The 15,988-nt window shown below is 41.6% G+C and overlaps 1 protein-coding gene across 5 annotated transcripts in view; it reads right to left on the reverse strand.

The window, feature by feature from the left end:
• STON2 (stonin 2) overlaps positions 1-15,988 on the reverse strand; it is a 130,142-nt gene that overhangs the window by 7,948 nt on the left and 106,206 nt on the right. For 2 of the 5 annotated variants that reach the window (XR_006282037.1, XR_006282036.1), the window contains 2 exons: positions 14,134-15,511; positions 12,477-14,097 (listed from right to left, as the gene is read on the reverse strand). Coding sequence is in view for 2 of the 5 variants with exons in the window: in XM_043516486.1 (XP_043372421.1) it covers positions 15,428-15,511 (84 nt within the window). In the remaining 3 variants the exon portion in view is untranslated. Of the gene's footprint in view, positions 1-10,394; positions 15,512-15,988 lie in introns of those variants that run through there. The other 3 variants (XR_006282035.1, XM_043516486.1, XM_038407356.2) reach the window with 3 other exon arrangements.

Consider the following 15,988-nt stretch of genomic DNA (forward strand, 5'->3'; position numbering starts at 1 on the left):
TGCCTGAGTAAAAATGGAGTAAGGATTTCAGGGCCCCATTCTGACACCCTTACTCATTCAGTCCCACTGAAATCAACAGGTCTACTCATCTGAGTAAAGATGAACATGCAGGGAACTCCAGTTTAGGCCTTGGCTTGATGAGGGTTTAAAGTGTGATGTTAGCACAGTTTAGCCAACATGTACTAACTAACAGTAGTTTGCAGTGTTGTTGTAGTTGTGTTGGTCCCAGAATACGAAAGAAACAAGGTGGGTGAAGTGATATCTTTTATTGGACCAATTTCTATTGGTGTAAGGGACAAGCTTTCGAGCTACACAGAGCTCTTCTTCAGGTCTGGGGAAGGAAGCAGTGTCTGAGCAGCTGAGCTAAATACAAATTGGGACAGATTGTTAAACAGAAGGGGTAATGCATGTTTCAGAGTAGCAGCCGTGTTAGTCTGTATTCGCAAAAAGAAAAGGAGTACTTGTGGCACCTTAAAGACTAACAAATTTATTTGATCATAAACTTTCGTGAGCTACAGCTCACTTCATCGGATGCATGTAACCCTCAATTGCCCACTTCATTTTGAGTGATCACCTCCAACATGTTTAGCATATCTGGCCCATAAATATCTTGCAATGCCAGCTACAAAAGTGCCTGGCCAATGCCTGTCTTTCAGGTGACATTGTAAATAAGAAGCAGGCAGCATTATCTCCCATAAATCATAATGGAAACAAACTTGTTTGTCTCGGTGATTGGCTGAACAAGAAGTAGGGTGGAGTAGACTTGTAGGCTCTAAAATTTTTACATTATTTTGTTTCTGAGTGCAGTTATATAACAAAAAAAAGTTCTAAGTTGACTTTCATGATAAAGAGATCACACTACAGTACTTGTGATTGAAAAATACAACTTTTTATTTATCTTTTTACAGTGTAAATATTTTAATCAAAGATAATGATATCAAGTAAGCACTGTACATTTTGTATTCTGTGTTGTAATTGAAATCAATATATTTGAAAATTGTAGAAAAACATCCAAAATATTTATAATAAATTTCAATTGGTATTCTGTTATTGTTTAACAGTGCAATTAAAACTGTGATTAATCACAATTAATTTTTTCAATCATTTGACAGTTCTACTATAAACTTAGTTTGATGGAAGCTGCCTTATGTTGATCTAATAATGTTTGCATCTGCAGTACTGCTGACCTAACTCACCTGTTACGTTGACTTAGTTACTCCACCTCTGCGAGAAGTGTAGTGCTTAATTCAATGTTGACGGGCTGACAGAGAGGCAATGTAGATGTAGCGTTGTATAAGTCGACTGAAGCTGAACTGGCCTCCAGGAGGTGTCACACAATACTCCACTGTGACCGCTCTGATGATTGTTTTCAACTCCGCTGCACAGCAGTCAGGTACACAAGAAATAGCCCCTCCGCTGTAAAAGCCCTGGGAACTTTTCAATTCCCATTTCCTGTTTGATCAGTGTGGAGAGCTCATCAGCTGATCATGGCGACTCAGTGCCACAAACATCCTCCAGCCTTGAGTACACAGGAGGTGGTGAATCTTATCGGTCTATGGTGAGAAGAGTGTGCAAGCACATCTCCGATCCAGCTGTAGAAACACAGACATCTACGAAAAGATCGCCAGGGGTATAGAGGAGAAGGGCTACACCCAGGCCACACAGCAGTGCCATGTGAAAATCAAAGAATTTTGGCAGACATACCAGAAGACAAGGAAGGCAAACAGTTATTCTGGTTCTCCACCATAGACATGCCGCTTCTACAATGAGCTGCAAGCGATTCTTGGCAGCGACCCCACCATTACCCCCAAATGCAGTGTGGATACCTCACAGGAGTCTGAGTCCTGGGCCACCTCAGGCAACAACGAGGAGGAGATTTTGGACAAGGAAGAGGAGGAGGGTGGGAGACAGGCGAGAGGGGGATCCGTTCTCCCTGAGAGCCAGGACTAGTATTGTGGTCAAGCATGATGCTGGGGAAGGCACCTCTGATGAGTATGCAGTTCCAATCAAACTGTAGGGGTTACATGCTCATATATTTTATGTTTAATATGAAGAAAAAGTGAGATGCAATGGATATCTGATTCCCAGTGGCCGCTCCAGCTACACAGAGGATGCCCCTCAGACAAGACTGTTTATGTGCACTGGGATGGCCCAGGAATCCTCCATAGAGGTCTCAAGGAAACTTTTATGAAGGTACTCTGCAATATTTTGCAGAGGATTTGTTATTTCTTCCACCATGGTAGGACACTTTCTCATGCCAGTCTAGTATTAATTCTGGAGGCATCATTGAGGTACACAGCGTAGCAGCATGAGGGCCAGGTCTGTACCCAGACACTTGCAGCATCTGCTCCCCTGTCACTTCTGTTACCCTCAAGAGACTGATATCTCATAGGATCACCTAGAGGAAATGGTGGAAGTTTGCATTACAAGTGCTTGTACCACAAACAATAGAGCATGTCATTCTCCCACCCATGGTGATTTCCGGGTCCCTCAACCACGGTTTCCCTAACATGCCTGTGGTTTGAGTGGCAGGGAACGACATTGACCTAAGAATCTGCAAGCCCAGGTCGACTGCTACCAGCAGTGTCAAGGGAAGGGGAAGGGGGGGTTCTGTGTTCTCTCGTGGCCACAAACTCTCCCCCCAACCCCCACCCCAGAGCCGCCTTGGCCACAGACCGCACTTTTGGAGGCTTAACACTGGTCCCCAGTCTCTGTGAACCATCCATGTTGCTAAGAGGAGGGGGCATTGTCCACCTGCCCACATGTACTTCTCATGCAGGTTGCCCACAAGTTGCAGCACAAGGCCCATCACCCATGTCCCTGGGCCATACTCACCATGGCTGGAACGGCAAACCGGTTAATTGAATAGCTAGGGATACTGATTATATTCTGGCTTGCACTTCAGTGAAATAAGGGGAGTGATTTTTAAATAGCAATTTTGTACTAGACCCAGGTTATGCACTGACAATGGTTGCCTTGTGCTGTGCATGCCTTACAGTGGAAAGCTTGGCCTTTAGCTTATCCTCCACACGAGTGGAGAGGTTTTTGCAATTAGAAAACAGACAAAGAGAATGCACAATGACATGTTCAACGAGATATTGAATGCCTCTGGGACTCTATGTATTCTTTGCCATCTTTGCCAAGGTGGTCTGTGCCCCACCGCATTTAGGGAACCCCATCATTGCAAAACCATCCACTATGTCCTGCACGTTGCCCGGAGTCACTATTCTTCTTAGCAGAAGTCGATTAATGGTCCTGCACACTTGGACCACAACAGTGGATTTACCAACTCCAGATTGATTCCCCACTGACCAGTAGCAATATGGCATTGCAAGCATCCAAACAGCGATCGCCACTCGCTTTTCCACTGTCAAAGCAGGTCTCATTTTAGCATTGCTGGGGAAAGCTCCTGGAAAGTGGCCTTCCACATTTGAAAGTTCTGCAGCCATTGCTCATTATCCCATAACTGTAATCCCACCAGTCAGTGCTTGTCTCCCAGGACCAGAAATGACACTCACTGTGTTCAGCTGCTGCATGACTGCCAGCAGCAACTGGGAATTGTTTTGTTCTATGGCTTGCAACAGGGCTGCTTGAAGGATATCACATGTTCTACATGGTGGCTCCCGTCTCGACTCTGGAAATACTTCAGGATAAGGTGCAAGGTGTTTGTAATGCTCACAACAAGAGTGCACAGCTGAGTGGGGTCCTCACTTTTCGGGGTATGGTATACTTGCAGCTAAGCCAGCCTTTTGAAAAAAGGTGTGAAAAAGTATGGGTTGTTTGCCGTTGATATCAGGGGATGGAGGGAGGAAGTAAACTGCATCATGGGAGGTTGAAGTTATGTTCCCATTCCCCCCACGGCAATGTTTTGGTTCCAGGAGGCATTGCAAGCCCTTCCCAAAAACCCCTGCTGCTAGTTGCACTGTGGGATAGCTGCCCAGGGCACACTGCTCTCTGCACTGACGCAAGCGCTGCTATGAGGATGCACTCCACCGACACAATGAGCGTGGTGTAGACCAGCCCAATCAACTTAATTACTGTGGCAGCTGGATGTCGACTTAAATTAAGTCGATTTAACTTTGTCGTTTACACATGCCCTAAGAGAGTGTAGAGGGAGTTACATCGGTGTTACAATCAACCAACCCTTTCCCAACTGAAATTCCCTTAAGATTTGTTTAGGTCCTGGTTATACTGGGATTTTTGCCTAGGTGTAACTAAATCAGGGCAAATCTCCAGTGTAGATGTGCAGCACCAGTGTAAGTTACCAGGGTAAATCACATTGGTGCAAGCCTTGTTTTGCTTCTGTTCAGCATCTGTACACTAGAGGTTTGCAGTGATGTTACAATGTAGTTACACCAGTGCAAATTAGTCTAGACAAGCCCTCAGGCTCCCTTACATGTATTTACTCAGGGCCTTTAGGCTTTTGCCATCTGTATAATTTATTTACTTCTATAGAGTTTCTCCTGATTTACACTAGCACCAGTGAGTGAAGTGTCTGGTCCTTACTTATTTAAATGTAATTTACACCTTCTCTTACACATCACCTTTGAATTGGGTGTCTGCCACATGCGTCTGCCACAAGGACCTTGCCAGTTGAGTCAGGATCCCTCATGGGCTAAATCTAGACTAAAGTTTGTGGTCCTGTCATCACTCAGGTTTAATTGATTTCCAGTTAACTCAAATTAACTAAACTCTTTGTAAATGCTAGTCTAGACACTCCATAATTGTTTGTGTTCTGGAACGCTTAGACCCGCATTTACAAATGTGTTAGCCACACTACAAAGTGTTAGCTAATTGACTTATGATCTCCTAGAATTATTAGTTTCCCCAGGCATGCCTCCATATATAGAACATAGGATCAAAGAAGATTAGGGTTGGAAGAGACCTCAGGAGGTCATCTAGTCCAACCCCCTGCTCAGAAGAGGACAAACCCAACTAAATCACGTCATCATAAGGTCTGATTTTCGTTTACATTGCTCTGGCAGTGCAAAGTTAAAGCGGGCAGTAACTAAGTAAAAGCCTTGCCTGGGGGGCTTTCTGGCATAAGGGCTCTTCATTAATCCTCCTCCTTGCTCCAGGATAGACTGTATGTCAGGGGCAGGCCAAGGAAGGGGAAAGAGAGAGAGAACATGTAGTGAGAACATGCTGCGTGCACACCACAGTATCACTATTCTGTGCTTCCCAAGACACACAGGAGACCCTGGGGTGCAGATCATAAATCAGAGCAGCCTAAGTTACATTAAGGTCTGTGCAAGTACAGGCTGTTCCAAAATAATGGTAGTGCAAAGGCAGTTTAAAGTCACTTTTTTATCTCCGCCCCCACAGGCTGCATGCTGGGCCTCCTGAACTTCTGTGAGGGGAGGAGATAATCTTACCACAGTTTCCTTTCTTTTCAATAAATGCCTTGGCATTTGTCTGGCTGCAGGAAACCTTGTCACCTGTATTGCCTTGATGTTCTGTTCAGTAGAAAATAACTCTGAGGTATTAGTAGTGACTTTACCTGAACTGCATTCATTTTCATCACTGAAACGGATATCCCAGGCAGCATCTAAATGGGTATGCGTACACTGGGCCTGGCTTTGCTGCATTCAGTGTTTTAACTGGCTGGCTTCCAGAGGACCAGAAGGTTAACATCTTATATGTGAAGCAGCAGAAGTTGCAGGCAGAAACATTATCACTTCAGTTTTAAAGGCATCATTCAACCAGTTGTATGAAACCAGGGATGGCCAAAGCATGGTCCCTTTGCCAAATGCTAAAGCCACTTGACTTTGGAAGTGAGGCTGGAGGACACAGCCATGTGCAATTATGAAGAATCACAGAAAGAGTCACTTTCTTCCAATCCTGAATAAGAACCTTATTCGAATAAGCACAACAGCATTATTTTTCAATTTTTCCACCAAATGCATCCGATGAAGTGAGCTGTAGCTCACGAAAGCTTATGCTCTAATAAATTTGTTAGTCTCTAAGGTGCCACAAGTACTCCTTTTCTTTTTACGAATACAGACTAACACAGCTGCTACTCTGAAACCTGTCATTATTTTTCAAGGTACTGTACTCACTCTGTACTTCACTGTAAAGTGTCTGCCTAGAACTTTCCCCAGCACCCTCCTGCCTAGCTTTCTGCTACCAATTTAAAGAAACAATACATGTGTCCTTACAGATACAACATGTCCCAATATGCAAATCTCATCTTGATGTCAACAGAGACTGCTAAGGAGCAGAGACCTCCAAGGCCAATGAGCAGAGACATTCAGAGAGTAAAGAATGCAAAGGTCACTGCAAATTTTTATAAAGTCTGCTGGGAACCTTGCAGGGGAAATATGATCTTGTGGCTAAAGGACACAGCTGATAATCAGTAGATGTGGCTTCAAGTCAGGACGCACACTTGTCAAGAATAATTAGGAAAATGCAATCAGATGTGATTTACCACTGATGTATCAAACTGACATAGTATGGTTTCAGAGTAGCAGCCGTGTTAGTCTGTATTCGCAAAAAGAAAAGGAGTACGTGTGGCACCTTAGAGACTAACAAATTTATTAGAGCATAAGCTTTCGTGAGCTACAGAAGTGAGCTGTAGCTCACGAAAGCTTATGCTCTAATAAATTTGTTAGTCTCTAAGGTGCCACACGTACTCCTTTTCTTTTTGACATAGTATGGGATTGTCTTGTTCAATTACTCCCAACTTCAAATAAAAATGAAACTCTTCTCTAGGCAGAAAATCATACACAAAAGTTTTCTCTACTAATAACAGGAAGCTAGTTACAACCTTCACTGTGGCTTCATAACAATACCATTTCTTTTCCATATTGAGGGAATGTCAATTTTAGAATCTGGCCACAAGGTGTCGGGAAGAGATCTCACATGGATAGATCAGAAACAAACCATGTCCAATGCAGGAATGAATTTGTTTCTAATATATATTGTAGCATTCCTACCAGGTATTATGACCAAATGATCTCAACCATTTTATCTAATAAGGATAACCTTCTCATTATGGCTGTTAGTGTAACCCAAATTTAATGCCCAATTTTGAAAATTTGGGCCCATTTGACATTCAAGAAGTCCTCACAGAGGACCAAATTCTGCACTAATGTATACTTCTTGAAACCCCATCAAGGGGTGCAAAGTCATCTTAGAATTTGGCTCACTGAGTAAGTGGTAGGTTGAAGATTAGAATCCCAAGTCTCATGCTCAGGAGCAATTCCTTGGTCCCCCAGGGTAACACACACAAAATAAAAACACATTTAAATGCTGTTACTCTAATTTGCTTTTCCCTTTGCTAATTAGTACTCAATCTCCAAACCCATTCTATACAATACAGAGATAAAACCCCCAGAATCTGGACACCCTCAAAGTTGGATCTGGGTCTATCTAAAATATCTTTTAGGGATGTTATCACTGTAGTATCCGAGAATCAGTCTTGACTATGTGGTGCAGGTCCAACTCCAATCATACTGGTATACAAATCCTCAAGTTTGTTGTAGTTTTTGCCCTGAATTTTCACTTGCTTTGTCCTTCATTCCCAGTGTCAATCCCTGAGTGACAGGCAGATTCTGCAGCTCCTCCAGTCACATTTTCTAGGGCACTCAGTCTCTGGCCTGGTCATAGGATTTTGTGAAACAATAGCAAATTTCTCTGATGAGATTATAACCTCAAAGTATGTTAGTCTCTAAAATGCCACAAGTACTCCTTTTCTTTTTTCAAAGTATGCTGGCATGTTTTCCTCTTCTTTACTCCCCTGCTACCACAAACCCCCTACATCACTCTCTCAGAACAGCTTTCCCAACTACCATGAAAACTTGGGGTTCCAACATTTATTTTCTCCTCCTGTGAAAAAGATAGAGAGCCGCCTGGAAAAAAAAAAGATTTTATTCCTGCTTTCAGCAGTGTGATTCAAACAAAACCTTTTCAAAGGTAGGGAGACAGACAAGTAGGAAGCCATATTTGTCCTGTTAAGATCAATTCACGTTAAGGTTGAAAGTCACATTAGTTTTCTTTTAGAGTAGCAGCCGTGTTAGTCTGTATTTGCAAAAAGAAAAGGAGTACCCGTGGCACCTTAGAGACTAACAAATTTATTAGAGCATAAGCTTTCGTGAGCTACAGCTCACTTTGTCTGCAGTTTTGATTTCTCCTGCAGTGGATCTACTGCTCTGGGCAGAATTCAGAACTCATGGGCATTTCTGTCTAGTCTGGAGAGAGAATTCCTTTGTGTTATGTTATTTATTTTTTTAACCAAAGCATTCTCCCTGTTGGTATTGTTGACAAACTGACCATGCCCTAACAAGTCTCTACCTCCATAGAAGCAAGTGGATGTTTCCTCTGTTAGAGAGGAATCTTTTGCAAAGGATTTCTTCTCCTCAAAAATTGCTTTTCACTGTCTTATGCCTTTGGCAATTTTCAACCTCTCCTTCCAGTTCGACCTACAGCTGGAAGAGAGTCATCACAGAAGCTCTTTAGGGAGGGCTGTTGGCTCTGCTAGCCTAGCAGTAGATTCCCAGCCCTTATGTCATTGGCTGCAGCAGCTGCGAGGCCCCTGACGCACTAAAGGTCTCTGAACCCTCCTCCACATCCAGAAAAGGAATTTTGCATTTGTGCATCCCAGTATTCCTGCAGTGCTTATCGCTCCATTTTAACATACCAGGGCATCTGCAGGCAATGGCATAGCTGCCTCCTGCTTTGCTGCACCACAAATTGGGATTGCACAAGGCTATTTTTGCACCTGATAATTGAAACCTTGCCAGCAATTACCACATTTAAACATGGCAATGGCTATTAGACACTTCCAGCAGTTTCCCTGACCAGTCTAGACAGTGGTATTTTTCTGAGAATGATGCTAGTCAAATCATGCTAAGACAAATCTCCTAGACACGGGACTGCAGTTTGGACTTAACATGGGTCCAAGACAAGATGCTGGAATTTAACTTTTGATCCTTTTCTGTTTTTTATCTTATTCAGAATCTTAAATAGCCGAGGCAGGCGATGTGGCCAGGATCAGGCAACTAGGATTACTGATAATGGTATAGCTTTTTTTGTCCTCCCTCACCAGCTATGGACTTCACTGCTCCATTCCAGTTGCATATAGGCTCCTGCCTGGACACATGATGTGATGATGCTCTTGTATGAATATGTCCTGTAGAGTGATGTTTCAGCACGTCTCGACTGGCTATTGAAAGCTCTGTTACAGGGGCCTATTACTCCCTATGCTTCCCACTGCCTCATCTAAAACAGTCCACACATTTCTAATTGTGAGTCTCTCTCTCTCTCTTTTATTATTGGTCCCGTGTGTTACTAGGATGCCATGCTCACCTGTCCACGTCCAATGCCAACCATCTGACCCAAAACTACCACTTCCAACTGTCTTTGTAACTCTAAATAAATAAGTAAACTGCCATTCCAACTGCCATGGAACTTTCCGATTGCAACATGCCATCTTGTTGCCTGCTAAAGGGACTTCATCTAAAGGCTTGTTTGCTGCTTGAACAGCAGCGGTGCAGAAGTGTTCCACATGTAGTTCTATTGCACTACACTAGAAAATCATTGATTTAATTCCCCCCAATTTTACCACAGCATATTTGGAGGAACTGGGAAGGATGACAACAAATCAGCCTTGTGGCTGAACAGCCCTTATGAGGGAAGACTAGTTTTCTTTGGCTTATAAAACAGCCAAGGTCTTCAGTCTGATGTAGGAAGTACCTGGAGTGAGAGGAAGCCAGGGGCACCAGCCCCAGTGACCTTGGCAGAAGCTGCAGCGCACTCAACTGATATGGCTTCTCCAAGTTTGGAAACATCCCAAGAATTATGGCAAAGGCCTTTGTAAACAGGCCTTTAATCTCAATTACAGCCTCAAATGTTCTGATTAAGGCACTCCTGTCCTCCGTGCATTCCCTCCAGTCTTCCTTATGTCACTTAAAAATATGCTGGGGACTGGATAGGCAGATGCTGCCCTCATGTTTAATCATGCCCTTGCTGCTTATAGGGGCTAGAAATTCTTGGAGCCCACTGTGTGGGAAATGGCAATCTGATATTGACTCATTTGCAGCTTGTAAATTAGAGATGGAAAAGACCTACTTAGAGCAGGTCAGCCGGTCCTGCTGCACCCACAAATGCAGGATTCTCCCGTATGTTATATCATTACAGCTTTGTGCATCCATTAAAAGGCTCAAATACATTACTTAGCATTTCCCTTGGATACTATCCCACAGTCTAACCAATCTCACTGGTTATTCAGCTGAAATATTCCCTTTCTTTGCATCACCCCATTATTTCCAGGTTTTGTTGCCTCTTGTACCTCTCAAAACAGTTCTCCTAGATGGAGCCCTTGGTTGATAGCACAGTGTGCTCAGAGCAGCAGGTTATGGAAGATACAGGACACAACTTCAATTTCACAATCAAAATGTGAGGATTTTGTTTTGTGTTTACATTTATTTAACAGCTTTTCCACAGTTCAAACAAAAATTATATCACACTCCAGAGCTGCTAAAAAAACCCAACAACATCACAACATAATTAAACCACTTCTACAGAGTTAGCCAGTGTGTAGACTTTCTTATTTTACAAAACAAAAAGAGAGGAACATGTTACAAAATAATCAGATCAGTCCATCACAATAGTGCAAGAGCTTATGAACTGTGTGGATGGATGAGGCAAAAGGAAAGTTAGGAACAACTTAAGTTTTGTTGTCCCAGAAGGCTTCAAGGCTCACAGCAGGTTGCTTTAGGCTAAATGGCAGCAGATGGTGTATATTTCTTCAACAACTGATCAGTGACTTCCATTAATTCCTAGACTGATGAAAACCATGTAGGCTACATCTGTAAAAGCTGATCTAGGCGGTGTCATCTTTTAAAATCTGCCAACCCCCAGAATAAAGGTAACACATCAGGGCCAAGTGCCATTGTATGCTAAGTGCCACTGAAATCAATGAGAGTTTCCTGCAAGCGACTGATAGAGTAATTGGGCTCCAGAGATGGATGTTACTGGTTCTGGTGCCCCTTCTTTCACTTTCAGGACCTTTTGCAATGAAATAGATCCTTTCATCAGTAGTGAGGTAATCAGGAGGGACTCTTGGAAGCTCGTGAGTAAAGAGGACATGTGGCTCCTCTAACTCTTGGACCGTCTTGTCAAGTAGGTATTCCAGGCAACTCCCTGCCAGAAGATAATGTATATCACAATGACATGATATCTCAGCACTGCTCAGATGACAATGCATGCAGTGAAGAGCCCTATAATTTCCCCAGTCTTTAGTGAGGATTATCATTTTAATTTTGAATAATTTTCAAATGCAGCAGGTATCATCAATCTGTTGGAGTATTTTTCAGATGAATTTGCCTTTTTTTCTTTGTTCTTATCAGCAAAATATCTAGAGTTATTAAATATAATATGTATCAGTAAGAGGAGTTTAGCTTTAAGGGGAAAACTTTAGTCCAATCACTCTGATCAAATGTTGTCTGTTTCTCTAAAACGTGGTATGGATTTCCCCCCAAAAAACGTTACCAACCACACTGCACCCCAAGTACCACTACTCTCCAAAAATGAAACTGAAAAAGAAAACAGGAGGGTCAGAATGGAAATAGCTTCAGGAAATAAATATACAGGTGCACTGAAGGCACTTTTTTTTGTATGTTGCACTCCAGAACTATAAGCACTTCAAAGGGCAGAGACTGTGTCACTCACAAAGGGTGTACCTAATGGAAGGCATTTAAAGGGACCTCCTTCCCAGAGGTGGAATAATTATTCCTATCATACAAACCTCTTGCATCTAATTCCTTTCTGCTGTTCTAAAATCTGATGAAATTTGATTCCCCCCCACCAGTACTTTATCCTAATTACTGCTGTGTGCCATGTAAATGGAGAACATGGTCCATACATAACTGTACACTAGCAGAAAGAATGAGTTTGAAAGACAGACTGCCATTGAGGAAAGCTGACACTGGCCACATCACCCAAGGGCAGCTTAAACCTCTGAAGGCACTAAAGGCCAGATGTTCAAGTGCTCAACCCTCAGGCATGGGGCTAGATTTTAACCACCATCTAGCAGCCCCCCCAATTTGCAACACTTATAGACAGATTTTCAAAAAAGTCCAGCACCCAATGCTCTTTTGAAAATCTGGCCATTTATTCTGGTGCCTAATAGGAAGGCAAGTTGCTTTGAAAATCTGGCCTTGATAGTTGGTACTGAACTCTGGAAAATCTGACTGCATAAATATAAAAGTATCAAGGATACTCTGCAGAAATCAAAAGGGGATTAAAATAGTTTTTCAAGAACAGATGACCCAATTTCATCCACTGAGCTCCAATTGGCTTCTGAGAAGCTACTCCTGAGTTATATTGGTATGAGTGAGATCAGAATCAGTCTCATAGTGTTATTTTCATTAACTTATTTTGAATTAAAAAGAGAGAGCAAGAAGGACATAAATGAAGCAACAACAGAAACTTCTGAGTCTCCATCATCCCGTTTGTTGGAAAGGATCTGTCCTATGGCTGGACTGCCATACATGTTAAACTTCTTAAAATAAAATAGAGAAGGGGAACTGTGTTCAAGTTCCCTTATTGTTCAAGGCATGTCAAATCTTGTTGCTTAATTTTGTCTTATATTTAACTGTCACTAGGATGCATTTCCAAATCTTCAGAGGTTGGGAAAAGCATGCAAAAGTTCATATACTGATCTAAGCTAGCCAAATGTCTTAGGTCTGCAAATCTGGGCTAGAAATTTAATAAGAACAGCCTCTTTCACATGAGCTTTCTGATAGTTCCTCAATAACATCCTGAGAACACATTCACTTCTTGTAGTTTGTTACTTCTCTTTTTTGTGCCTTACCAGAAACTAGGATGACTAGATAGCAAGTGTGAAAAATCAGGACAGGGGGCATGGGGTAATAGGCACCTATATAAGACAAAGCCCCGAATATCTGAACTGTCCCTATAAAATTGGGACATCTGGGTCACCCTACCTGGTGTTCTAGAGGCAACAGTGAAAATAGAAAATAAGGGGAACAAAAGTTATCTAAACTTTTTTGAACAAGTTTGTTTTGAGTTTTTGGAACAGTGGGAGGAAATTCTTATTTTATACAGAGATGGACCTGAGCCACAAATTCAAGTTCCTAGCCAGCCCATTGTAAAGGGTCAATCAAGAAATTTGGATCTGGGTTCAGATTGTGAATCTTCCTCCACCTCAGAATCAGGGGCTGTTTGGATGTTTCAGGCACAACTCTCTAACTTTATGCAACCCTATGTCATAAATACTTAACACTTCAACAATGCTTTTTATCCACAGCTCCCAAAATGCTTTACAAAGGTGGGTATGAGTGTTCCCATTTACAGATAGATCCTGCAAATACTTACTATGAAATTAAGTGCTTGGAGATGTCCCTTGGGCTTCACTAGGACTACCTGAAAGCTCCGTGCCCAGTAATAAGTCTTTGAAGGATTGGGCCCTGAATTATTTTTTAGAAATGTGCTTTTGCCATAGATGCTATAGCCTTATTGCTGCCTAAAGAAAAAGATGAGCCTTTCTTTTTTAATTTTGATTTAAAAGGACATCATCAGATTACTATAGGCTTAAAATTTAGGTGCATATAAAAAGAGGGCCTTAAAAGGGGTCTCATGATTTTTTAAAAATTTTAATTACAACAATTTATAGTCCAAATGTAAATAATCCAGTGTGGCATTTAGAACCTGAACACAGCAACACTGTTCATGGAAGTCACAGTGAAAGTAACCAGGAACCAAAATGAAAGTCTATTTGTCATGACCCACACTGAGTGAAATGCAAAATGTAAAAAACACAAATAATGAAAAATAAATTTAGAATTTTAAAAGTCTCTCTGTTTTAATGAATTAGCATGTTGTTAATAATACCATAAGGATTTTTTAAAATGTATGATATTTAAGTCAACAGTATCCCTTTAAAAAGATAAATGGTTTAACAAATTACAATTCTTTTATCAAAAACTAATACTTTTGGGCAGGGGAGCAAACAGGTCAGATACACAACTGTAAAAATTAGGTATTGTAAACATTTTACAACTCAACTGCAATGTGTACTGAGTGAGTGATTTTGCCTACAGTCTAGTCTAGGAAAAAGATAAGGGAGGGACTTGCCTACAGTCTAGTCTAGGAAAAAGATAAGGGAGGAACTACTTTCAGCTAAGAGGAGGTTTCTTTAGTTCACTGTGATAGAAGTGTTTTTAGAGACTTTTAGTCCCAGTTAGTGTGTGATTTAAAAGATAATTGTGTCTACAGTACACACATTTGTTACACCGTAGGCTTTCTTGGAATAAGAAGTACTGTTAGGATGGAACCTGAAAGCAACATTGTATTGCAAGGACAGGAACACACAGCATTTACTTCTTATAATGCCTTCCAAAGTATCCTTAACACAAGATCCTCCTGTCCAAAAAACATGAACCAGTAATCAGTCTACTTAACCATTCAGGAAAATGTTAAAATAAAATCTATTTCCCTCAGATATCTTTCTAGGCAGGAATGATCTAATCTCAGTAATGCCCCTTCTCTATCCCTGCTATACACTGCACACTTTCTATTACAAGCAGCTATCGCATGTTCAGTCAAGCTAATGGCATAAACCTGACCAGCAAGTGAAAATCTTAAAAACAAATTAATTTTTCTCATGACTAGTCAAGATCCTATTAAAATGTACATTACTTTAGTGTTCTGGTTTAGAGGATGAGATAGGAAAAGGTGACTGGGAAGAGTCAGATAATCAGCTATATTATTTGTTGTTTATTTCATAGATTCATGGTCAGAAGGGACCATTGTGATCATCTAGTCTGACCTCCTGCACAAGGCATCCACAGAATCTCACCCACCCATTTCCTTGGCATTCACTATGTTCTGGATGCAGGGAAATTTTTACTCTGTTGACTAGTTCATAAAAGAAAGACCTTTTCATGCACCACTTTTCCCCTTGCTGCTCTCCAGTTCCCCCAATGCTTAGCTCTCAAAAGGTTTTATTCTGAAGATCACAAGGAAAGGCTCTGCTGATGACCAAACCACCAGCTTACAAGAAAACATTCAAATGATAGGAGAAGACTGTAAGCGAGGTCAGGGTTGCTTTTTGTTTTGGCTGCAGTTGTCGACATAACATACTTCAGTGCATAAAGGTAAATGGTGAAGAAGCAGAAAGGAAGGCAGGCTTGAATGTAGTGTAAGTCTTTCTGTCAATACACTGGATGAATTTAAAATGTTCCAGCAAATCCCTAAGGTCTTCTAAACAAACCGTCAACGAACCTGCTGCCAAAATACAGATCATAATGAGCCAGGAAACTCAAGACACAGTCACACTGAAGAGCATTTTTTAAAAAAGTACTGCTTTGTACTTCTTACAGCTGAAGCTAGGTGTTGCAGTTCTCTTCAGCTGGGTCTGTTGACATTTGTCTGCAAGACCCATGGGAGGAGCAGTAGTCTTCCTTCACTGCACGGCACATTCCCTGGGATTTTCAGTTTCTGCTCCCTTCAGATCAAGATTCAAGTTCTTTTTCTGTTCTATTTCCACCTGAAAAGAAAAAAAAAAAAAAGAGAGGGAACATCTGTATTGAAAAAGGAAGGAAAAGAACAAGAAATTCTAACCAGCTTCTGATTTTATGTTCTCCTCAGGACACAAACTTTTGGATTATCGCAGAAGCTGGGAAATTACTTGCTCTCACAGATTATAATTAGATATGGGTTGAGGAAGGGACTCTGGATCTGGATTAGGTTTAGTACAGGGTTTTCAATTTCAGATTTGAGGTCACATGAGGGCTAGAGTTTAGAGAGTGAACAATGCTTTAATCTTTTGAGCAGATCTCAGTGATTTCATCCAAACTGACAGCAATTTTGTACCATTTTTCACAACTTGGGATCAAAATATCATGAAAAGAACTGTCCATGAGTGACTCTGAATACAGTCAAACTGTTACTGGTATCATCCCCCTTCTGGTTTTAGATCCAAACCCATAATCTAAAATTGCAGAAGCGGACTTTGATCGTAAAA

Source organism: Dermochelys coriacea, chromosome 6 (assembly GCF_009764565.3).
Source record: "Dermochelys coriacea isolate rDerCor1 chromosome 6, rDerCor1.pri.v4, whole genome shotgun sequence".
NCBI classification, from domain to species: Eukaryota; Metazoa; Chordata; order Testudines; family Dermochelyidae; genus Dermochelys; species Dermochelys coriacea.